General features: G+C 46.0%; 4 protein-coding genes across 5 annotated transcripts; 3 read left to right on the top strand and 1 right to left on the bottom strand.

Annotated features, from left to right (window-relative positions):
* The first annotated feature begins 4,406 nt into the window (after nucleotides 1-4,406).
* LOC117855005 (uncharacterized) lies at nucleotides 4,407-6,462 on the top strand. 2 transcript variants are annotated; one of them, XM_034737279.2, is made up of 8 exons: nucleotides 4,407-4,573; nucleotides 4,697-4,764; nucleotides 4,845-4,918; nucleotides 5,041-5,138; nucleotides 5,243-5,351; nucleotides 5,528-5,541; nucleotides 5,937-6,038; nucleotides 6,130-6,462. In XM_034737279.2, the coding sequence occupies exons 1-8, from the start codon at nucleotides 4,511-4,513 to the stop codon at nucleotides 6,289-6,291; spliced, it is 690 nt and encodes a 229-aa protein (XP_034593170.1). In that variant the 5' UTR covers nucleotides 4,407-4,510; the 3' UTR covers nucleotides 6,292-6,462. The 2 variants fall into 2 exon arrangements, with proteins under 2 accessions (XP_034593170.1, XP_034593168.1); XM_034737277.2 differs by lacking the exon at nucleotides 4,697-4,764 and having other exon boundaries at nucleotides 4,407-4,696; nucleotides 4,817-4,918.
* A 2,193-nt stretch (nucleotides 6,463-8,655) lies between these two features.
* Nucleotides 8,656-12,315, top strand: LOC117857801 (uncharacterized). Its single transcript, XM_034740667.2, has 7 exons — nucleotides 8,656-9,028; nucleotides 9,761-9,832; nucleotides 10,135-10,202; nucleotides 10,450-10,597; nucleotides 10,678-10,761; nucleotides 11,166-11,252; nucleotides 12,007-12,315. Exons 1-7 carry the CDS (start codon nucleotides 8,855-8,857, stop codon nucleotides 12,010-12,012), a joined length of 639 nt encoding a protein of 212 aa, XP_034596558.1. The 5' UTR covers nucleotides 8,656-8,854; the 3' UTR covers nucleotides 12,013-12,315.
* A 296-nt stretch (nucleotides 12,316-12,611) lies between these two features.
* Nucleotides 12,612-15,366, bottom strand: LOC117857802 (uncharacterized). Its single transcript, XM_034740668.2, has 4 exons — nucleotides 15,055-15,366; nucleotides 14,091-14,149; nucleotides 13,515-13,696; nucleotides 12,612-12,959 (listed from the first exon to the last, which is right to left on the bottom strand). Exons 1-4 carry the CDS (start codon nucleotides 15,215-15,217, stop codon nucleotides 12,884-12,886), a joined length of 480 nt encoding a protein of 159 aa, XP_034596559.1. The 5' UTR covers nucleotides 15,218-15,366; the 3' UTR covers nucleotides 12,612-12,883.
* A 1,903-nt stretch (nucleotides 15,367-17,269) lies between these two features.
* On the top strand, nucleotides 17,270-19,941 carry LOC117858734 (fructokinase-1). Its single transcript, XM_034741860.2, has 4 exons — nucleotides 17,270-17,768; nucleotides 18,737-19,069; nucleotides 19,264-19,380; nucleotides 19,496-19,941. The coding sequence occupies exons 1-4, from the start codon at nucleotides 17,376-17,378 to the stop codon at nucleotides 19,622-19,624; spliced, it is 972 nt and encodes a 323-aa protein (XP_034597751.1). The 5' UTR covers nucleotides 17,270-17,375; the 3' UTR covers nucleotides 19,625-19,941.
* Nucleotides 19,942-25,341: the final 5,400 nt, after the last annotated feature.

The raw sequence follows: 25,341 nt of genomic DNA, 5'->3' as shown, positions 1-25,341 counted from the left end.
GTTTCACCGTCGATCTATGCGCTTGCTAGATCGATCTCAGGCTCCATGGCGTTCCCCGTCGGCACTGCCGTGATGCTCAGCAACCCCAGACGTTGGCAGCGAGCGTCGGCCGGGGACCTCGCCTACCGCAAGATGGAGGAAGGTTCACCTGGGCTTGAACAATTCCAATAAATCTATCTATTAGGTTCTGCTAAAAATATTTTCTCCCAAAATCATATCATTCTAGAGTAGATCCCCAATAATAAATTCCTCAATACTTCAAAAATGACCATGTCAGCACGTGGACCGCTCTCCCTGCCTGCCTTGCCGTGCTATCACCGTGCCATGCGCATCCCTTGTCGTACCACGGCCCATGCCGCGACCGAACGCGCCTGTCAAGGTGCTGCCACCAAGTCAGCCGGTCACGCGAGCGCACGACCCCAGTACCAACAACCTGCTCCGGTCCTCCTCACCCGACCTTATCCTCGCCAAGTCGGCTGGCCCCATCCCTCCTCTCCCCTCCAAGCCACCTCTATGCTTTCTTCCTCTCTCGCTCTCCTTTCTTCTTCGTCTACCATAAACAAACGAGCGAGCAGCGCTCCACCCGCCGGCCAAATCCGCCGCCCCTACTCTACCAATTTCAAATCGCCGCCGCCCACACCTGGCTCACCTGCCCGGCTACCTCCTCCACCTCTTCCTGCCTTGCGCCATGGTCCCAGGTGCTGGGGATTGAAGCTCCAACGGCTGCCATTGCCGCCAGCCGCCCCTCACCATCAAACCCCATCCTCCCAATCCCCTCTTCTCCAACTACACAAACTGAGCTATGGTGAGCCCATGGTCGTGATGCGATCACTATTTCTTGGATTTAGGCTAGTTGCCGCGCTCGATTCCGCACCTACTTCAACTCGACGGGCTTCGAGCGTGGCGCAAGATCTACGGGTCAGCGATGGAGGGCGTGAACTGCATGCAGCCGGACATCCGCGAGGGCCTAGCGCGGGAACAGATCAACACGCGGGAAGGAGCAGTTTGGGGGCGATTTGGGAAGGACCGGACTCGCGGATATATGTGGGATGACGGAGATATTTTTCGCGTCCGTGTATTTTTGCGGGAAGGATGGGGGAGCTGTTGGAGGTAAATTTTTTTTATTTTTTCCATAAATAAGATTTTGGAGTAATTTTAAAGGAGCTTTTGGAGTTGCTGATGCATGGGAGGGGCGTACGGTAGAGGGAAAGGGTCTCTAGCTAGTTTTTGAACCGCGAATGCGATGTACAGAAAGTCGCTGCGTGTTTCCTTGGCAGGTGGAGGATCGCACGCTCCTTCCTCCATCTTGCGATAGGCGAGGTCTCCGGCCACCGACGCTGGTGGCTGGTGAGGGTTGCCATGTCGCTACTGCGACCGTCTGGCGATTTGGAGGATCAGGAGGATGCCGCCGGCGGACGAGCACGACATTGAGCCTGTGACCCGGTGCACGGATCCACGGTGAAACCTAAGGTTGGTGAGGGCAAGATCTCTACGGAGAAGACGAGGCGGGACACCGGAGTTCGGAAGAACACCGGCCGTGTTTAAGAGTGTATACTCCTATCCAGTATAAGGTCAAGTACATTGCTACACGTCAGCGGTCTCATAAGTCATCTCATGCAGTGCCACGTAGGATTTTTGATGATGTGGAGGAGAGAGAGCGAGGTCGTTGCTTCGTGAAACAACCACCTCATGAGCTAAATTGTAGGACTACGAGATAACTTAACAACCATTGTACGAGTTATTGTTGCCATGCAACTCATAATATTTTATTTTTCTTATGCACAAATTAAGGAATTATATACCACTACCAGACAACTTATAGGACAACCCATTGTACAGGTGGCCTGTTAAATCATCTCAAGATTACGTGTCAATGCATGAGACCGCCTATTAGACGACACCAATATACTTGCCCCTAAATTACTCCTGTCGTGTCGTGTCCGACTATGAAAAAAAGCCCAGGTTTGTCGTGTCGTACGCGTTTAGGACTATGAAACTAACCCGTTTCAAGCGTAACGCGGGCACGGAAAAGAACGGGAAATAAACAAAAAAGGGGAGGCACGAAGAAGGGAACTGATGTCCCGGCGGTGACATAAGTTAACACTGCGCAAGCGCCACACGGCCTCGAGACTGAAGGGATCGATCGAGCAAGGGACAGAGCAGAATTAGTTAATCATCATGTATCCAGCTTGTGCTTACTGATGATATGGTCTACATTTTTTCTCAGTCCTCAAAACATTTCGACTGGAGGTATCCAATTCCTATCACAAGAAGAGCTAAAGCAGCAAGAATTAACATTGGGATGGGATCTTGCACTTCAGGGTCGTGGTACACGAACCGCAAGACACAAAGATAAGCCAGCATCGCGATACCCACGACGGTTGTAAAATACTGCAGGAGCAAAATAAAGATGTACGTGAGTGAGCACAAGGAGAAGAACATCTAGATCTACTGATCATGTGGACTTTGGATGTCCATGGTATGGGAGGTGACGGGTAAAAAAACTCCATGGATCCGCGTACGCTGAAGGCGATGCTCACGAAGTTCCCGGTGGCGTCGCTCGTGGGGGGAAGAAGGCCGACGGCGTGCGCTCCTTCCTCCATCTTGCGGCAGGCGAGGTCCTCGGCCGACGCTCGCTGCCATCGGCTGCGGTTGCTGTGCATCAAGGGGATGGGGAACGCCATGGAGCCTGTGATCGATCTAGCAGGTGCACAGATCGACGGTGAAACCTAGAGCAGGCTAGGGCAAAATCTCTGGTCTGCGGAGGCGATCGACGCGCGTCTGGGGACACCGGTGAAAGAAAAAGGAAACGTGGCACGTTTCAAAGAGATTTACATCAATACGGCTGTGATCATTTTGGACTCATATTCTTGAATTAAATCCGGACTCAATATGCTTGCAATTTAGGACGGACACGAATCGCCTCCTCCTTTTCCGGATCGAGACTGCTTGACTTGTTGAGCTTGAGCTAGTCCAAGTCGGTGTACACTAGGCATACCTGAACTCATAAAAAGGCCATGGAATCCAAGCCAGTCTGATTTTCTCTTTATGTCAGCTTTCGATTGATATTGTTGCGAGTCTCTCGAATTTGCTTTATGGCAAGAATTGTTCAGGACGTTCCGTATATGTGCAAAATGTCCCGATGAAAATGTTACGAGAAATTAGGTTTGTGATTCTTTGATGGCGTAAAGAGAGCACGGCGTCCAACTGGACAACTCGTTGTTGCCTCACGCACGCACAGTCGCACATACGCGCTTGACTACCTCCTCCGCCGTGCCAATCTTTTAGCCGCTTAACTACATCGTGCCATCAAATCTACATTGTGTGGCTCTGGATTATATTACATTGTCAGTTTCAGACATTCAGATCCCGTTGTTTTTACAATATGTTTGTTTTCGGTCGAGGAACAAGTCCGATACGGTTCTACCTTATCTAAAATGGGATTATATTTTTCTTGAATACGCAGGAAAGCTACGTATCATCATTATATTAAAAAGATGAAATACGAATAGTAATGTTTACCGGCTGCAACGTGGGGCGTTGCCGAGTGCCAATCGACCCTTGTTACTCGACCGTTTTGTACGGCCATGGGTGATGCGATGATCCTGAGCATGATGATGTGCGACGACAATGCCGGGTACTATACTCGTCGGCAGACGACGATTACTAGTCTACTACGATCCACCACCCAGCAGCGGGACCATTAGCCCGGCCTGGAAACCCTTCACGAGGGTAATTTGCAGGCCTCACCTAATTCCAAATTGATTTCTAATATGAGGAAGCTAATGTTATTGAAATTGCTTTTTAACTTTTGGCCCTTTTGCAGGCATTCGGAGTTATCTGTTGCATCATCATGAATTATAGCAAAAACTATGTACTTAAAATAATCAATCAAAACAAATAGTATTTTGGAACGGAAGGAGTACAAACTAACTGACTACTATATCTCTCTATTACTTCGTGTAGAATGTAATAGAATTTGAGAAAGTCAGACTTATAAGTTTTGGTCGACAATTAGTTAAATTGTGTGCATATTTAAGTGTATATAAAGTTGTGCCAATACGAATCGTATTTTGAGTTGCTGCAACCGTTGAATTAGCTTGCTGCTACACGTGTTTGAAATACGTTTGTTGTACGAGGGAACGCAGAGAGTTGCCTAACAAAGTGTCCTTTCTCACAAAAAAAAAAACTGTGCGAAAGATGGAACATAAGAACCGGGCTGGTTGGAAACTGGAGAGGGCACGCGGCCTTCAGTCCGAGAGTGAGGAGAAACTGGAATCGGGCCCATCCAACGTTGGACTCTGGAATCTAGCCCAGCAAAACTTGTGCCCTATTTAAGCAGGAAACGCGGCCCAGCCCAAAATCAGCACACAACTCTCGTTGCAGTTGCAGATAATTTTGGATGGCGTTTTATGGCTCCAATTTCTCCGTCGTCTTCCTAAGCTCCGCAGCCTCCCCAACTCCGGCCGGCTGAAACTGGACGGGCGGCGGGACTGCAGGAGTCACCTCCATGGCCTCGGCCGCAACCCTCCCCAAGTTTCAGTCAAGGCCAAGATGCCGCAGCTACTTTCAGGTCCCATTCTCCTACTCTCCCTCGTGAAGGTTCAGTTCATCAGTTGCCCTGTAGATTACTTCCAACAAACAATTGCACTAGCCCTTGGCCGCGGGCACTCATCTCGGCATTCTCAACCCTCAGGTAATTGATCAAGTTCGTGCGCACATCAGAATATGCGGCGCCTCCAAGTGCCGGATACCTGCGCAGGGGTAAACTGAACTTTTCTTTTTCCTTTGTGGCTTGTCACTTTCGGAGTTTCAGTCTTCAGTGTTCAGGCTTGCTTTCACAGGTTCCTTCGTTCCGGTTCCGGTGTAGGAACAAGTTTGAGGCACACATTCCAGCCGGTGTCTGCAGTTGGATCAGGTGAGTTCTGCAACTGCGTACAATGCAGAAGCATATCGGTCCTATCCTATCGATCCACAATGTTCAGAGACTTAATGTTTAGAATTTCAGACATTGCTAACGTCTTCAAGAAATGCATGTAGGTCGGGACTCGTCGATCACTGAAGCCGACAGGAAGAGCGACCTGTCGCTGGAGAACGTCAAGACGTCTGTTGCGTCCCGTGACGGTGATAAGATCAATGTGAGCTCGCCAACTCGGTTCAGGCATGTAGCCGTCCATTCCTCATATCTGCAACTGAATCTTTCAATCTGATCCGGCCATGCCAATCCTTTATTTCTATGAAGGTACGAGTGCAGTTGCCTGGGAAGGCAACACAAAAGGTGTTTGATGAAGCCCTGACGATCTTGTCTCGTGATGCACCGCCGGTTCCTGGTTTCAGAAAGTCCAAGGGAGGTACTGATCCTGATTAGTGCCTCATAATCTCTCCCCTTCGTATTATTGACATTCTTGCTTTACATTTGGGCTCGTGTTTTCTTACAAGAATCTCTTTACATTTGCTTTCACCAAGTAATTCAAACTTCTAACATTTTGTTGCTTCCTCTACATGGATATTCGTTGGCCATTTGAAGGGAAAACGTCAAATGTAAGTGCCTGCAAACCTCAGTTTTTCCTGTACCTGACCCTTTTAATTGTACGGTTTCCCTTTTGTCTCACGCATGCATTCACTTGAAGTCCCCCAGTGCAAAACCATTCAAGACCGTTGTATCAATCTTCAAAGCATGACATGTTCTTTAAGATGTGCCGTCCTATTTTCCTGAAACAAAAGCACATACTAATGTTTCAATCAACTTCTCAATCAAACACGAGTACACGCAGCTGTTGGCAACTAGATTTCAACAGCTAGTGTCGGCTACTAATTGAGATCAACTACTGATACGGCCTGACAAAAGTGCAATCCCAAGCTTGCACTGCAGAATCTTGTTGTCTCTTGTCCTTCAGCAACCACCGAACACAGCTAATGATGTTGCTGTTCTTCAGATACCCAGCAGCATCCTCCTGCAGATGCTTGGCAAAAGTCGGGTCACCAAGTTCGTCCTTCAGGAGATACTGAGCATCACCATCGAAGAATTTGTCAAGAAGGTGAAAGCCAATCCAGATAACACTTAGCAAAATTTATCCTGTGTATATTTAGTAGCCTGGTGGGTATGACACTGATTTGCTACTGATTCAGGAAAACATCAAGGTGAACCCAGAGATCAAGACGACCCAGACCGAAAGCGAGATGGAGTCGGCGTTCACTCCTGGTTCGGCGTTCGGGTTCAATGTTATCCTGCAGCTTGAGAAATCTGATTCTGATGAGGATTCAGAGGAGCAATCTGACTCCTCAGAGTAGAAAGAACAGGCTATCCCCTGCATACATTTATCACGCTCATGTGCTCTCTCTTATGAATGGACTGATTGGAAAGTCGTTGCAACTGTTTTGATTTTGCAAGTTGCAACTGGAACATTTCTGAAGATATGAATAGCCGCACTGAACATGAATACACAGAGCACATCTGCTTCAGAGCCTGTTGCAGATATCATTAGAACTGAAGAAAATGTGCATGGGGAGGCCCATGCCAACAATGAGACACTGCAGCTCCAGCTTGCTGCACACTATAACGAAATCTTATCCACTTTGTCTGGAGTATCATCCGTTGACACCTTGGCTTCCAACTACCCGATCAATCATTCGGGGTGCCCCCAGCTCCCAAGGTTCACACTCCCCCACATCGCCAGTGACCTGCCAACTGCACATATTATTCCTTCTTTTTTCAGAGAAAATCAGCTGCATATATTGTAGGTGAAGAAAAAAGACCCTAAAACATCTGCAACTCTGATTCCATGGTCCATAAGAATTCCCTGTCATGACAGTGTTTTGCAACTTCCTGACACTAATATTGCAGTGCTGAAATGTTCACTTCATGGATAGTAGCCACATCATTATACCAGAAAGAAGTCATTTCATTAACAGATATGATTGGACTCAGGACCTGGGATGATTTGGACTACCACCTTATTCCCTATATTCCTGTCACGATTTCAGTATAATTTTTTAATGAATGGTGACACCTTCAATGCTTAACTCCCAACCAACAGAATTTCTAGATCACAAATAGTTGCTACAATGTTTGAAAACATAATACACAGCATGTACCATCTTTCCTTTTTGGTCTGAGCAGGAACCATATATAGTACAATTTTTGAAGCATTGTGAATGCAGACACTTTGCTTATTGGAGGATGATTCTGGCATGCATTGGGTTGTCAACCCCCCTAATCTGTGCCCTATCTTCTGGTTTATATCATTTTTTTTCTGCAAAGAATTATATTGATGGTTTGGCAGACAAATTAGCCAAGGCAGATTAGGTACCAACTTACTATATATAATCATTGATTCAGACGAATGATTATACGAGTAGCTGCATTATTTCCTCAAAATAAAAAAAAGTAGGTGCACTGTTGTGAACCAGAAATATCTGCACAAAAATGTGACATACAAGCTGGCTTAAATCAATGGCAATGGTGTTTAGTTGTAGAGGGTGACCAGTCGCAGTCCCCAAAGGCACAGCAACCTCTCGTTGAAGTCGAACGCCAGGGTGGTTTAACCACCCAAGTACACACATCAAATCTTGCCAACACAAAAGTTAAGGTCTCCCAGAGAAGCAGGAAGGCACTACCATTGACTGATGATTTTTAGATACATAGGAGTAGCCTTTTTAGAGGCAGTTGATTACATTTTTTCCAGGTTCTTTTTTTTTTGGAAAACATATAATATGGTGATTCGCTCTGAATTGGTCCAGTATAGCTTCGAATGTAGTTTTCTTTTTTTAAAAAAAAGAAAAAAGAAAAGCGAGCTCCAAATGTGATTAAAATTTTAAAGTGGACCATTTAGTACGATAGAACCGTATGTTTCCACGACAAAAGGTATCCAATGAGTACACTCCTATTCGTTGCTGTACTTGATATGCAACACGATTTGTCTTAAGCACCATAATAGTGATGGACATTTTGGTTAGCAAAGCAAGTACCATTTACATTGCTTCAGGGATCAAGCTACCGTGCTTTACAAGCATTTGTACCATTACATTTACAATTTAATCCCATCTTTCCAACAAAAAAAATCCAACTTCAATAAACAAAAAGTTTGCATGATTCTAATCAAGTTTACATATATGTGCAGATTATGTTTAACGAATACTCACAAGCAACACGGCGACCCCTTCCTCACCTAACCACACGGCATGGGTGACGAAACCAGCCAAAAAAAAAACAACAGAAAAAAAAAACAAAACAGAAAGGCAAAACAAACTGTACAATCGTGACATCAGGGAGAACAAAACAAAAGGCGTTTTAATCACACCCCTGCCTAGTGCCTTCCCAGAGTTAACACAGTCACCTAGAGCCCAGCTCAGACAAGAGGGAACGGAAAGCTTGCAATGAAATTGCTCATAAATTTTTCATAGCATAAGAGGCGAGAGAGAGAGGAGAAAACACAATGCCGTATCAGTGTTCTCTTCGGAATAAAGAAGAAAAATATGTTCCAGTATTAAGGAAAAAGGTTTCCCAGTATTAGCGTGTCAGTATCAACTCATCCCCCACTAGCAGGAGCCATGAGTGGAAGCTATCCATTGCCCACTAACCCCACAAACCCAATCACTCACTCATCATTGGACCCCATAAATAAACAAACAAACTGCAAAAGCATGGAGCAGAAAGAACTGCAGAAATTGGTGACATAGCTCGGAATATTAGGATAATAAAAAAGGGGAAAGGCTATCTCATTTTAGTATATTTCTTCTCCCCTCTTCCCTCTTCTTGTTCTTGGAGTTGGTGGTGTCCCCAGAGCTAAAAAGGCCCCGCCTTTTGGCTCGTTCCCAGACTCACCACCTGCTCCAAGAAAAGCTTCCTGGGAAGATGGCGCGCGCCGAGAAGGTTGCCGGCGATGGCTTCTCCGGCGGCGAAGGGCACGTGGAGGTGGAGGTCGGCCTGGGGGCGGACGTCAAGGGGGTGATTGAGTGCCGGATATGTCAGGAGGAGGGGGAAGAGAGCGCCATGGACTCACCCTGCGCTTGCACTGGCACGCTCAAGGTGAACGCTCTCCTCTGTTTCTCTCTCCCTCCCGCTCTCCCTCTGTGCAAGGTTCCTTGCCTGGATGTTGAGGAACTGGCGTTAAGTTTAGTGGTTGGTAAAAAATCGAAGTAGAAATATGATGATTGTTTGTTATATTCTTTATGGAGCTGGATAGATTTCAAGATGTAAGTTCTGCTCTGCTTGAATTTCTTTTTACACTTTCTTCTGCCCTTCTGGTCATTACGTTTTTCTTTGGAGATTTCATTTTTGTTATGTTGATGTTATATATGCTCATCGTGCTCCTTTTTGTTGAATTGTCTCAGTATTTTTTTATTGTGGACATCTCTGATAGCTATAGGCTTGGCACTCTAGGAGCATCGAAGTTCTATTAAGTGATCGTTTTATCGCGTCAACTAAAGTTAAAACAGTGATGCCATGTTTCATCTGTTCATTTGATTGCAAAGTGCTCTGCCAGTGTTTGGTTTGTCTAAACAGTGTCCTCAGGATTCAATGAATTCTAAAAAGAGCGTTTTAGTTGTTGGAAACATTATCTTCTTTTCTCCACACATATACATTCATCCAATTTTTCAATCGCTAGATCATCATTATCCTAATGTACAGCTCCCCATTTTCAGTTGTCCAATATGCTTTTTCCTCCTTGTTGTTGTACACGTGACTTAAGGAGTACCTGTTGGAGAAAATGCTGATAGTAATATGGTATGTTGACTTATTGTTGTTGGTTGTATGCAGTTCGCCCACAGGAAATGCATACAGAGATGGTGCAACAAGAAGGGGAACATTACATGTGAAATCTGCAACCAGGTGGGTGTTTCTGTTATTCTGTTAAAAGACCAACCTTTGCATTTTTATTTTCTTTTCTGTTTATGCTGTGTGGCGTGTCATTTCTAGATATGCTACTTTGACCTTTGCAGCCATTTCAGTCTATCCGGCTACTTGATCATGGTAGGTGTTAGGTGTAGATCTAGTATGTTTAGGAGTGATCCAATTTCAGGGCAACTGCCCAGCAGAAGAAACGAGGAAAATAGGGGAAAATGTATATGTTTCTTATTTTGCTGTAATTGCTGAAGAAGTTTTCATATTTGTTTTTTATAATCTGCCTGCAGGTTTACTCACCAAATTATGTCCTCCCTCCACCCAAATGCTGTTCAGATGAAATGGACATGGATCTTAGGTACTCATGGGATACAATTCTTTATCCTTTGATAAATTTGGACAAACCAATTAATTCAAAATAAAAAAATAATGTCAAAACCAGCTATTTCTGTGGGAGTGGCTTAGAATGTGATCCTACCATTTCATCTGCAGTTAAAGCAGATAGTTTTTTTTTAAAGATCAGTGAAAGCAGCGTAGCTGTTTTCCCTCAATTTTCTGGATATCATTGTATTTATTCTGAATGCATGGTCTTTATTTATTAACAGGCAAAACTGGGTTGGAAGAATCGATACTCATGATTCTCATTTTTTAGCCATTGCCATCGCAGAGCAGCAGCTGCTGCAAGCTGAATTTGAGGATTGTGTATCTGCAAATTCTAGTGGTGTCACATGCTGCCGAACCATTGCTTTAATTGTATGTCAAAGAAGCCCTTTCTTTGTAAACTTATTATTATTTGTGGTGGAAGGTGGAATCTAATATCGGCTTTACTGCAGTTGATGTTCCTTTTACTTGTGCGCCATGTAATTGTCATTGTGAGGGATATTAGCATGCTACAAGATGTAACAGTGCTGTTCAGTGTGAGTTCAACATGCCTACTTAATTATCACATTTTCCTATTAATATGTCCGCTAACATGATGCGGTCAGCTTCTGTTGGAGTGTCATAATGCTGCATTATGCTATTATAATGCTCTGTTAAGATGATGTGATCTGTTTCCCTTGTAGTGTCATAATGCTGAAAACAAATTAATAGCATAATGCTGCTTTATACTAGAGATCAATTGCTGTGCAAAGGAATAGCAAATACTCCTGCTTGGCATTTTATTATGCATTTGTTGGAAGTCTGAGTCAGCTTGAAATGCACTTATAATTAACTGATTACAATCCGCTTCTGCATTTGTTTCTCAGTCCATACTAGGAATGAATTTTCGTTTTCCATGTACACTATTTATACAGAACACTAAATCTTTCATTTATTTCAGGCAACTCTTCAGTTTGCAGGATTCTTTCTTCCTTGTTATGTAATAGCACGTTCTTGTTATGCTTTGCAACATCGGAGACGAAGACAGGTATACTTCCTTTCCCACCGGTACATATACAAGAGAAACTTATGGCCAGCCTATTCCAAATCTAGTAAAAGCTGCTGGGCTTGTGACTTGTGCTTTTATGGCTTAGGGTAGTGGGTATATGTACATTTGCGTGTCTGAAATGTGAGCCATATTATATCATGCTAATGTAACCATCTCATATACTCCCTCTGTACAAAAATGTAGGTCGTTTTAGTTTTGTCCTAAGTCAAACTTCCTTGACTTTGACCAAATTTATAGAAAAATACATTAACATACACAATACCTAGTAAATACAATATCAAGACATAGTTCATGATGGATTTAATGAAACAAATTTGATGTTTGATATGTTGGTGCATTATTCTATAAACTTGGTCAAAGTTCAATTTTTTTGACTTGGGTCAAAACTAAAACGATTTATGTATCTGCCAAATACAAATAAGAGGAAGCAGGAACCACGTTGTACTTATCGAGCTACCATCAGCATTGTTGCGTCAGTTAGATCTATTTGCATGAATAATTTTTTTCTCTCTGAGTTGTACCCGTAACCCTCACTCAAAACAGCCCTCTAATTTCCCTACTAGGATAGTATTGACTGCTGCTTAAATCCAGTGCTGCTGGGTCGAACCCCTCTGTTGTGCCACCACTGCTTTCTGCTGGATGTAAAGATGCATGTTACTGTTTATAAACATATATACAAGTCAATATTCAAAAAAGAAGACTGTCTAACCTGTTGTATTGGTTATCACAACAGGTGTAGGGACTTGTCTGAAACCTTGAAGAACATCAGACGTACCAACTGAAACACCATCTTGGTACCAGGCTACCAAGTACCCCGAAGAAAGATGGAAGCTTGCAAAAAAAGTAACGCTTCCCGCTGCTTGGAGCATTTGGTTTCTCTCCTGAAAACGTAGGTGGTTTACTGGGTTAGGTCACGAAGTAGCGAGAACAGCCCTCGTGAATCTCAACTGTACATATGAGAACAAGACCTTTTTACAGCTGCACAAGATGTAACCTCGCACATTTCTATTACAAATAAAAAGAACAGGCAATGACTCCTCAACCAGTTCAGACGAGTAGAATAGAAAACATAGGAGCGCTTCTCTTCTCTGAAGTTTATGCTTGTACCGTTCACAGATTCGTGATGATGACTCGCAATTTCCATGGTGCAGACAGTTACGATGTTATACGAGTCCATCGGTGAAAACAGTTCAGATTGGAAACAAAATACTGTTCAGATTGGAACAATAGATTTCATGTGCAGATTGTCCTGGAAGGGTACAGCTTTGTGCATGAAATATGTACGCCTTTGTATTACTAGAGAGGAAGAGGTCATGTGATCAAATGTGGAAATGCATATGACCAAAGCTTTTTTTTTTTTACATTCTTTTACCCTCTTTATTGAGTTAAAGCTCCGGGAAACAACCAGTACTACATCAACTAATTTTCATGAATCACAGTGCCAGCTACCTGACTGTAATAGGAACGGGATACAAGTATGCCAGAAATAACACTACAGAAGCTTCTTATACAAACATATTGAGTTGTACAGATGTCACACAGAATCTGATGCCCATCTCATATCAGCTGCAATTTTGCTTGCAAAGTACCAAACTCCATAGGGTTTAAACTCAGCTGTCTGACTTCACCAGCTTCACTTTCTCCTTGAGAAACTGTCGAATGTGCTCCCGCTTCCAGTTGTCGATCCTGCAAATTTCAGTTCGTCTTAGATTTCCAGCAAATGCACCAATGAACAAATGGAACACTGTTTCAGTATTTCTACCATACATTATCTATGATTGGTACACATAAAGAAAGATGCCAAATTATTCAGTACAACAGCAACATCCATCATCTATGAATGAATTGTGTGCCAGGAAAATGCAGGCTGCGTTAGCAATGACCTCAACATACTACCACAGCTCTATGAAGCACTCCAATACCAGTAACAAAGCATTTTTTGTCCATAGAACTATATATTCAAATAGAAAGTGGCATGCAGGCACAAATGCATCCAGTATATCTTTGCCTATTGTATCTGCCATCAGATTATTGCATGAACTGTATGGCATGACTGCATGAGGAAGATAAGGAGAAGCAGACAACTTATAAGTGCCACTATGTAATGGATTAAGAATTTAAGACAGAACGATATGAAAATGGTCCAGTCAGACAGCTATTATAGCATTTGTACGAGAAATCCAAGAATCTATATCACCTTTCCAGATAACTAGATACTGTCTTTAGTTAAGTGGAACTTGCCTTATGGTCTCCTTATGTTCGCCCTTGTCGTCAAGCATTATGAGCTTTGGTGGAGAACCATACGAATAACGGGCTTCCACATAAGGGAAGTCATCTTTATCCTCTTCAAGGAAGCCAACAACTTCTGGATAAAACACTAACTTTCTCATGCAGACCTCAATAATTGCACCGGAAAATGTGAGCTGCAATAGGCAATAGCAAACACCAGTCAGATACTACATCAGTGGAAATAAAGAACTAGTACTTATGGAACTTCTAACACTCGTGCTCATCCTAAAAAGAACATCTATGACATCTTGTTTACCAGCCATTCAAGACCTCTAACCTTCAAGTTGCCTCCCTCAATATGTCATGATTCTAACCTAAACTATATACCCCTTTTAGAAAATGGTACATAGCTAGCCATTCCTATAAATCTAACCCGTTATTCACATAAATCAACTGTTAGAAATTAAGCACAAAGATAAACTATAAACACAATACAAAGACTAAGAAAGGCCAGCATAGCAGACTGCAGGTAAAACAGTCATCTTCCTTACAGAGTTACAGTGATTCATGGGAATTCATAGTTTATACCTTGCTGATTGAATCATCTGAATCCTCAGTGCAACATTTACGACAATCCTCCACCAGCTCTGCAGAGAAACAAAAATGCTGCTCAGATTGAAAACAATCAAACAATCACATGGCGTGATGCGTGTGAAAAAAGAAATCCACCCTTTGTTGATTTGCAAATACACAGTAACTTAATCCTCAACAGAACAATATATATCATCCCAGGAAGCAATGGACAAACCTGATAAAGTATAACCCTCCAAATAAGGGTTGTGTTGGCGAAATGAAATTTCTTTCCAATGCAGCTAGTTTAAAAAAGAATTGAGATCAAACATTTGTAGATTTTGTAGAAAGTAAACTACGTTTCACTAGCATATGTGAGTAACACCAGTTCAGATGCTCATAGATATAGACCAATCAAAATAAATGATCCAAACATTGAGGGTCCATTTCCCAACACCAAACTGATCTAAAAATGCTGAGTTAAGGGCAACTCCAGTCTAATACTCCAATTAGAGCAGAAATGATTTCTTCCATTCATAAAGCCTCACATTAACCCCAGACACCAAATCGATGCACAGTTCAATAACCAGTGACAATCCTGATAAAGTAAACTTACCCTCAGATTCAATGAACAAATAATCATGTGGAAACCTCGCATGTACAATACTCTCAGTACAAATCACAATATCTTCTCGTGCTTTCAGACTCCCAATTGAGTTGCCATTGGTCTAGAATCAAAGTCATATCTTACCCTTCTAATTCCTAATTAGGTTTCCCTGGATTTAGTGCTCAACGGCAGCAGGCAACGCAGAGAGTATCCCGATCCAGATCACTGGAGCAGATTTCACGCTCCCAATATGCGAAACTGGGATAAATTCACATCCGAATAGCTCTTCCCTCCTACGCCTACCCGGTTCAGATCGGGAATCTCATAAGCCGCGCATGAAAAGCAGGCGCAGGTCAGAGGACGACACGGCCGTACCTTGGTCCTTGACGAACTCGGAGAGCGCGTTGCAGTCGGAGCAGAGGGCGAGGCCGGTGAATCCCAGGTCCTCGCACTGCCGCGCCCCGAGCCGCTCCCCGTGGCAGAAGCCGGAGAAGCAGACGAGCGCCACAGCGGCGGCGGCGTAGAGAGATCGACCCATACCTCCTCTCGTCCCCGCCTCGGTCGCCCCAGACCAACGTATGGCTTGGACTTTGGAGCTGCCGCAACCGCGAGCACCACCACCACCACCGCGACGAGTCGACGACGGCGACGACGACTAGCGGCTAAGCGGCAGGCCGGCAATGCGCTCCCCCCGCTATCTTTCCTATTTTCCGAAAGAGGCCCGCAAATTCTGTGACAAAAGCGGGCCGCCTATATGGGCCATTTCTGCAAGATGATGGAAAAGTGCGGCCGTTGTTCCAATCTGACTCGGCCCAATTCTTCGTTGCTTGCACAAAGTCCAGCCCAGTAATTACAGCTCCTGAAGTCTGCAACTCTGAACTCTGAAACCTCTGGAACCAAAGGCATCTTCAGTGCTCTCCAAAATCTGCTTGTACATCAAATCAAAAAAAAAAAACTGCTTGTACATTGCAAAAAATCTGAGAAACCCGGTACTACCTTCACCCGTTCATTTCTTGTAGCTGAGCCATCTTCCCAGCGTAAATTCGCAATTACAGTTACAGTCCACAACCCACAAGAACCGGCAACGGCAGAGCAAAGCATGCCCTGTTCTGCAGCTGCAATGCCTGAGGCATATGCCATATTACCATCTACATGGCTCTCGTTCGTCTTGCTGGGCTGGCATGTGAAGCGAAGGCCACGCCCTCGGCGGTCGGCGGTCGGCGCCATCCCTCCCGATTCCTGAGCTCCGAAAACCACCTGCTGGCAGGCAGCCGTGTGGGCGCCCGGGTTCTGAACGGCCGGGCAGGCCCACTGGTTTGAGGAACATGCGGGGTGACGGCTATAAAATACTGTGATCGCCGGTGGCTTTACGTACGCATGCGTATTAGTTTAGTTTAGTGTGTCGGCTAAAATGATGATGAGGTCAGGAAGGAAACAGCAGGGAATGAGCTTTCGGTTTCATGCGTCGGTGCATGCAGGCCAAGTCAGACTTGCCCATCCCATTCCCATCTCTGACGGAAGATCTAAAGCTCTCAAGATTCAATCAGCATCCCAGCTACTTTTTCAGCAGCCGCTAGTTGTTTAAAATCTTCTTCTCGTATCGTCAGGCAAATCGGCCCTGAAAATAACGTCACTCTCCCTGCCCAGTTTGTCAGTTTGATCCTTCCCGATGATAAATTTTATTCTCCAGGCCGTTGGATGGCAAACTAGAATCTGGCTCGCTCGTAGGATCAACAAATTGACAGTTCTGTGCAGGCTCGAGCTCGTAGCCGCCGCCACAGTATGTCAGAGTCAAGTAACTGACCTTTCATATGCAGATGCATGGTGGATGCAACGATACGGATGTAGCCCTCTAGTTTCCGAAAGTTGAAACTGAAACCTCGCTCACGCTTGGCAGAAAGCAGGAGCTGATGGAATCGAACCCGGTGGCTAGCTGCTGGCGACCAGACGTTGGAGGAGACCGGAATCGTATCCGTGGATGGACCATGGAAAAGCATCGATCCGTGTCCAACTCGGCTCACTTGGAAGTCCAGACCCGTGCTCTTTGGCGGTCAGCGTCATCGCCCACCGATGGATAAGTTCCTGCAGAAAAGCCGCAGCGCTTGGCCCATCACGGCATGTTCCGTTCCATGCACGGGGCGGAAGATGAAATCTGAATCACCGAATGGATGGAGAAGACAGCATATTACAGAGGCGATTGGGATGGAGAAGACAGCATATCACAGCGTAACACCTCAGTTTCATAATTGGTAGCTCCTCAATATAGGGAGAGGATCTCCATCCTACTTCATATATAGAAACTGGGATTCACACACCATTTCTATTCTACGGCAAGGAATGGTTCCTTCCACCCAAACTGTTTGAAAAGCCCTAAATTTTAGCCGATCCAAGGAGGGCAGCCGTCAACAACTCCTGGTCGCCCCCTCGCGACGCTACCCCGCAAAGCCCAACACGCCTGCGGCTGCGCACCACCACCACACCACACCACACCACCGTCTGGTGTTCTCCTCCCTTCCGCCTCCACCCCGAGCCAGCCAGCCAAGCAACCAACCCTCCTCCTCCTCTATATAACACGCCGCCTCGCCACCTCACCAGAAAATTCCCCACACGCGCCCACCCATCTCCTCTCCTCTCCTCTCTCTTTCCACCCCCTGCGTCCGTGCGCTGCGTTGTTGGGGGGCAAACTGCCGGGGGCAATGGCGGGCGGGCGGGAGCTGGTGGTGAGTTTCGGGGAGATGCTGATAGACTTCGTGCCGACGGTGGCGGGGGTGTCGCTGGCGGAGGCGCCGGCCTTCCTCAAGGCCCCCGGCGGCGCGCCGGCCAACGTCGCCATCGCGGTCTCGCGCCTCGGCGGCGAGGCCGCCTTCGTCGGCAAGCTCGGGGACGACGAGTTCGGCCGCATGCTCGCGGCCATCCTCCGCGACAACGGCGTCGACGCCGGCGGCGTCGTCTTCGACGCGGGCGCGCGCACCGCGCTCGCCTTCGTCACCCTGCGCGCCGACGGGGAGCGCGAGTTCATGTTCTACCGCAACCCCAGCGCCGACATGCTCCTCACCGCCGACGAGCTCAACGTCGAGCTCATCAAGAGGGTGAGTTGGCCTGGCTCCCTGGTGATCCCGTACCTTCGCGCTCCGTGATCTGCGGACGATCCCATCGAGTGTGGTAGAATCTGTCCGCCCATTCCTTGATTTTCGATCCTTGGATCTGGGACGCGGCCGCTAGGTTTCTTGCGCTGGTTTCGCGTGCGGCTTAGGTTGCGGCTCCTGTAATTTTTCTTGGGCGTGTTCTTGTTTATCACGTTAAAGGTAACCCTTTTTCCCGTCGTCTAATTCGGGCGCTTTGGTGTTGAATCTTCCCGTGGAATCCAAAGATTCCTGGGCGAAAGTGGGCGCCCTCGTTGCTGGTTTTGGTCGGATCTTGTTGTGCGTTCTAGTTGGCGGATTGTTCTTTTCTGGATCTGGTCATGTGGCTTCTGTGATTCATCCTAAAAATTGGGGGAGACAAATAAGTAATCCAAAGGAGAGCCGTTATGAAACTAGTCAAACCCGTAGTTCTTGGATCCATCGGCATGAGCTGGCCTTAGAAGTCATTAGCCTTGCCGTGTATTAATGTATTCTACTTGGAATTTTGTTTCTTTCTAGTGGGTCAATAATTGTGGGCATTGCAACTGATGTCACGAACTTCAGCTTTTGCCCGTATTCATTGTACCGATTGTGTGCTTCGTGTGATCGTTCTAAGACATAAATGCAGAACTGTACGTTGCCAGACAGCTTGTTTCATCAGTCAATTTGTTAGATAGAATTCCATTTTTTTTTTGGTCCCAGATTGAATTAAATCGAGAATTATCATTTATCAGGCGCTTTTAGATGGTTCGGTTCATTCATGCTTATTTCAAATATGGTCGAAAATGTGCACCTTTCGTAAAACTACTGGAAAATATCTGCACTCATGCTATCTCCCAGAATCCAACACTTTTAACTTGCAAACAAACTTGCATCATCAGTGTCCATTCCTCACCCCTGTTCTGATAAATTCTCATAAGGTGTAATGTATTCAGGCTGCAGTCTTTCACTACGGATCAATAAGCTTGATTGCTGAGCCTTGCCGGTCAGCACATCTCCGTGCCATGGAGATTGCCAAAGAGGCCGGTGCACTGCTCTCTTATGACCCGAACCTGAGGGAGGCATTGTGGCCATCCCGTGAGGAGGCCCGCACCAAGATCTTGAGTATCTGGGATCAGGCAGACATTGTCAAGGTCAGTGAGGTTGAGCTTGAGTTCTTGACTGGCATCGACTCAGTGGAGGATGATGTTGTCATGAAGCTGTGGCGGCCTACCATGAAGCTGCTCCTGGTGACTCTTGGAGATCAAGGGTGCAAATACTATACCAGGGTATGCTTTATACCTTTGTACCCAATGAAAATGGTTACTTATGCTGAATAATATTCATGGACTGCTTATATCGAACTTCACTAGGTCCTGTCTTTCAAATGCAAAGTATACACTTTTAGTATATAACTTGCACGTTGTAATTTGAGGACTTATTCTGCAGCTGAGACTCACAGGTTTGCTATACTTGATTGCAGGATTTCCATGGAGCTGTCCCTTCCTTCAAAGTACAACAAGTTGATACAACAGGCGCGGGTGATGCGTTCGTTGGTGCTCTGCTCCGAAAGATTGTCCAAGATCCATCCTCGCTACAAGTAAGTTGCCTGAAATGTGTTTGTTGATCCGAAAGATCGTTGGTTCTACATGTCAAGTTGGTCATTCAGTTTTCAGTTCCATGTCACTGAAATTTAATGTCTGTTGATTGTACAGGATCAGAAGAAGCTTGTGGAGGCGATTAAATTTGCCAATGCATGTGGCGCAATCACCGCCACGAAGAAAGGGGCAATCCCGTCGCTGCCCACTGCAACTGAGGTCTTGCAGCTAATGGAGAAGGCATAGATCACCCTATTTTCTATGGTTTTCACTAGCTTCGACTTCTGCAAATTGTATTGTATGCTGATCTGGATCAGAAGAAGCGGGTGCTCCATGACACCAGCCCTTTTTGTTTGCCCTACTTCCCTTCGTGAAAGGGTGTTTTGCACGAAAGGGTGTTTTGTTTTTAGAACTCTACTTGCAATAAGCAGAGCCTTTTATATCACAGTGCATTTGATACGGTCAAATAATCAATCCGTAATTGTAGCATATTTTTTAAATTTTTTTTGCTGAATTCTTGTTCCAGTGGTGTATGAAAATTGCTTTTTGGGATTCCATTTGAATTGTGATATCTGCTCCTGGTAAGATAATGGTGAGCCTTTAATTTAAATAGATAGTTGAGACAGAGTGGCAATCTGGCATCTGCCATCTGCCAAATGATTGTTATTAGGCAACTGGTTTCATTGATCAGCTTTGTTTGTAGGAGATCTGTACAACTATGCTGGTGTTTGGTTTGGGGTTCAGATAAATTAATCGCAACATGTGATCAACTGAATGGCTGAGTTCTTCCGTTGGTGCTTAACTGTGTTGTTGCATGACCTGTCATCTGTGGAATATACCCTGCATTTGCATGGCTGTCCCATATGGTTGCTGTTCCGCTGTTTGCTCAAGGAGTCGAGGCAGATCTGAAAGCCACCCCCCACTTTGCTCCTTTTGTCTATGCAAAGTGTGTGCTGTAAAGGGCCTTAAACGTGACATGAAGAGGCTGCTAAAATTTTTTTGATATGCAATAAACTAATGTGGCATTTCAATCTTAGTACTCTGTTTCTCGTATGGTGGCTGTGTTTGTTTGACTGAAACGCCTCATTGTCGTGCATCTAGGCCTCCTTCAGTCGGTTTCAGCGAAGAAGACGGTTGTTTATTTCAAAGTGTGCCCGAGCCTGATTCGTCTTGCTCCACTTGTAACAAACGCCATAGAATATCTACCAACTATGTGACACAGAATCTGGCAACTTCCAACAATCCAACACCACAAAGATCAAAACATTCTCGTTCAATGGACGGTCCCGCAAAGAAAGCCAAATTCGTACAGGACAGCGTCGATATCTCCGTCAGTGTGTCCCTCCGGCAAGCCGGAATGGTCGCTGTCACACGAATCATCAGCGGCGAGAGAAGGGAAACAAAAACCGGCAACCTAGTTAAAAAAAAAAATCAGCAACGATCGTCTCGTTTCCTTCCCGTTTTCGAGTCACCCGCTGCTTCCATTGCAAGAGCCTAATAACATCTGTTGCCTGTTGGCAAATTAAATTGGCAATCTCAGCTGATCCAGAAAGAAAAGGGGCAATCGCAGCAGACGGTTCCTCAGCCGTCACGTCAGTGACTCGAAGTGACATGTCACTATTGTCAGCGCCACGTTCACGTGAGCATCCAGTCATCCACTCAGCCCGGAGGCGTGGGGATAGCCTAGCCTTCATCATTGGCGCAAGGTCCAAGCCGCTTTGTGTAACCCATGGCGCATCCGGTTCTCTCCCAAGCTTTAGGTAGGCTAGTGGTGAGAATTTCCTGCGACAAGACTCTTCACAAGAAGACAACGGCGATGCGCATCGATCGTGTTGGGGTCGGAAAAAAGATGTTACCCTCGAACTAGTTGTGGGAAACTTTAACCTCGCCAGTCGTACGCCAGATGCTAAAAAGCACGGAACCTTTCTAGTCTTGTGGGTTCCAAATTAAGAACAAAATTTAGCTACCCTCGAATGACAGTAGCGGGTCCCAAGTTTAACCTCCCAAGTTACACGTCGGTAGCAAGGAAAGTGGAACCCCTTTTTAACTTCCACGCTCTGAGAAGGCATCTCGAATGGTAAACCTCGTAACCTCGCAACGCCTCTGCTCCTGGAAGGACTCAAGGGTAATAATTGACAACAGCAAAAACTACCGCCAAGTGGGTTAACCCTTGAGTGTTCAGAATCTTACCCGAACGCCGAGCTTTCATACTTATATTCCTTACTCAGGGATGACACTCGGAAGGAAGCCTTGAGGCTGGGTGCTCGGTTTGGGACGCGGGTGAAGACTCGAGGCTAAGCGCTCAGCTCAAAATGAAGATGAAGCCCCAAGGTTAGAGGGAAGAAGGCGTGAGAAGCGTGACCACGTGGAAGAGTTCAATTTGTACATGTTTTCTCCAATAATCTTTATGTACGGCATATTCTAGAAATGTAGTGGTTAGGTAAGAATATTTTTGGAATGTAAAGTAGGTCATGGATCACTATAAAAGAAGAGTCCTACCTTGTTCTAAAAAGGAAATCGGTTTTTCCAACCGTAAATATTGTTCCCATTGCAGTTCGGTGTCTGAGACCAACGGATCGCTTTCTCGCCGTTGCTTCTCCCTAAGCTCTTGTCACCAGGCAGTTTGGCATTTGCCGCACCGCAGGGAGACGCGTCACGAGTCCTCGCGCAATCAGCGTGGTGGTGGCCACAAGATTGCCGGGTGCATGACGCTTTCGTTGCCTCCACTCTACAGGCCAGGATGTGGGTGGGGTGCCCCCTACAAATCGCTATCATACGACTTGGTTCGCTGGTTGGCTGAAAGTGATCGATCAATCACGAGGACCAAGAACATGACAGTAGGGAGAGACGAATATGACACGTACGTCTGGAAACCATGCGGTTTGGTAGCAACGAAATGCTACTACTGGGTTATGGTATACGTGACGTGAGGGAGGCTGTCCAGTGTCCAGTGGAAGCCCAGCCCTTTCCGGAGTGCAGCGAGTTTCACGTGCGCCCGATGCTGCGTTCTGTTACTTCTTTGATGGAGCTAATATGCATCTGCGAAATGTGCGGAATTTACCACCATTTTTGGAGAGATATATGGTTGTTTATCTTCAGTGGCACGAACCGAGAGACCGCCAGGTGTCGTGCTTTCGGCTTCTTTGAAACTCAGGGGAGTGAATACAGACGGAATTACTGATAGTTCGGTGCAATCCGAATGGAATGGAATCTATACACACGCACGCACCCAAGCCTCAAGAGATTCTAGCTACGAGCATTCGATACGCGCGCGTAGCCCGCCGGGGATCCGGTCATTCGGGTGGGTCCAGCGCGGCGGCGCTTGGCCCTCTGAATTTGGCCCAAACTGAGAGAGTCGTAACCCGCCCGAACAGAAAAGGCATACGGACCAGAGAGCCTTGCAACAGAATAAAAGGGCCTACAAAGTTAAAGCCCAATATAAAAGGCTGGCGCACACAAGGGCCTATATAAAAATCGAAGCCCACAAGCTGAGACGACGAGGCAACTCAGCTCCAATACGGGACTTTCAAAACGAAAACAAATGACAGAGCGCGTAGCTTCTATTTTCTATCCCCCTTGTTCTGTAATACATTACTAGGATTGTACGTTGCTAATATTTTAAGGCTAATTAAAATTATATTATAAACATCAGCTTTTTCTATGTAAACATAAATTTTATAATCAAGCAACATAAAATTATTGCACGTCATCTCCGATGGAGCTACAACTATTTTGAAAACCATTTGCCAAAACAGTTTCTATTCTTATTGTGAAAATGTATCAAAAAGGCCAAATGCCTATTGTGCCCCTAGCAATAGCCTATATTTTTTTTTTCGAGTAAGCTATAGCCTATATGACTTAGTTGATAGATAAATTTTATATTTCGACTCCATTTGCAATGTGATTATACGTGAAATGAACATGATTAATAAATATAATTATAAATTAACCAATTATTTCTCTTTTTATTTTTTTCTTCCTTTCTCTTTGTTCCTTATCCGTTCCTCTACCTTATCCTTTCGCCCAGCCACACAATCCAGCTTCCAACTCCGCACGCTGAGCTCCACCGCGCTGCTGCGTAAGTGCTGGCACACTGCTGCTTGCCCCTTGCCGCCGTTGCTGCTCCACTGCTACTTCTACCCCGTCCAGCGTCTGCAACTACCTGGCCACACGCTCCGCCATGCGTGCCGAGCCTAGCGAGGATGAGCCACCGGACCATGTGACTGCGCCAGCGACGGAGGAAGGGCTGAGACGGCGGCTTCCGCGCGCACGGGTGACGCGGAGCCTCTGGCGCAGTGGCGGAGTTCGCCACGCGACGAGGAGCGGCCGAGCAGCGGCATGACGCGGTCTCCGACGAGCTGGAAAGGCGGTGCTGCGGAGAAGCAATGGTACCGCACGGTCGCCGCCTTGCCGGCGAGGAATCGTTGCGGCGATGGTCGGAGCTCGCAAGAGCTGTGCTGCAGTACATCTTCTTCACCGAGCGGCAACAAGTAGATTGTGAGACTGCTGCAGCCTGGTTCAAAACTTGTTCTAATGACAAGCAAGTTCTTGGTAAGTTGGAAATATGCCTGTTAGGATAATCTGGCAACCTATGGTTGTGTGATACCATGAACCAAAATGAGGAAATATATTTTTATGTGCCGCTCATAATTCAGGACATGTTATTGAGGTCTGCACATAGATGTATTTTGTATCTGGTGGCAATTGCTAGATGGCAATTACTTCTAGATGTGTTTATTTTTGAAGGAAAGCTGGTAAAAGAAACTTCTTGTCTATCCAAGGCAAGACTCTTGCTGTCTGTACTTCAAATATTTAAGCTACATGGCTTATAACCTCTATTAGCACGATAAATCTATTAAGCTTAATTAGTTTATAATTTGATAATGTGGTGCTACCGTAACTATTTATTAATGATGGATTAATTAGGTTTAATAGATTCGTCTCACGAATTAGCCTACGATTTCTGCAATTAGTTTTATAATTAACTTATGTGTAGTCCTTCATTCGAACATTCGATGTGGCCAGAGCTGAAGGCAAGAGCTGAAGCTCTAGCTCTAGCATGCGAACAGCCCTTGAGATTTAAGACTAAGACGTGATCCACGAGCAGCTTGCACTCGAGTATCTTATATATTAATCAACCCACTCCGCCACTCGACAAAGGTTAGCAACACTGATGACTTGGACGCAAAAGCTCCACCCAGCTGTTAGCCGGCCGCGCGCTCACCGGAAGTGGTGATGACCCATCTATCATCGACTCCGAGCACTCTCCTGCAAGTGATGATGACCCATCATCTATCATCGGCCCATCTCCTGCAAGATTAGCCACCGGAAGTGATGATGACCCATCTACCACCGGCTCCGAGCACTCTCCTGCAACGCTGCAATATGCTAGTGTGAAAGTATGTGATCGATCGACGTGGCGGGCAGGCCATGCGGCGCGGGAGCTAGCGGTGAGGGCGGCAGCGCGTCCCCGAGTCCCGACAAAGAGCTCGTGCGTCGCCTGGCAAATTGCATGGCTGATGACGTAGCTGCTACCGCGACAAAACTAAACAAGATCGATTATTGTACGCTCCAGAGCCAGCTCGTGTTGAAACTTGAAAGTCGTCACCGGACGCTACGGTGTGGAGCGGATCTGCATGTCCAAGGACCAACGGGGTATGGGCCCATATATACAAATTAAAAAAAAAACTCGAGTTCCATCAACCAGGCGAGACACACGACGCATCGTAGCATAGGATATGGATTCCACCAACCGGCCGTGACGAGGCATGGATCAACAAAGAGTTGTGCAGGCCGGGCGGGGCCCTGGCCATGCATGCTCGCCGCGTAAGTGATGAGGGAGGAGGACAGCTAGCGCGTCCCGGATCCCGACACCAAACGCTAGCTCGTGCGTCGCATGGCAAATTGCATCGCTGATGAGGCACGTAGTACGTCGACCGGCCTCCTAACCGGAATCTTATCTA

The sequence above is a fragment of the Setaria viridis genome, chromosome 5, assembly GCF_005286985.2.
Source record: "Setaria viridis chromosome 5, Setaria_viridis_v4.0, whole genome shotgun sequence".
Classification (NCBI taxonomy): domain Eukaryota; kingdom Viridiplantae; phylum Streptophyta; class Magnoliopsida; order Poales; family Poaceae; genus Setaria; species Setaria viridis.
Note: the sequence above shows the minus strand (reverse complement) of the source record. Positions and strands in the feature narration are given on the sequence as shown.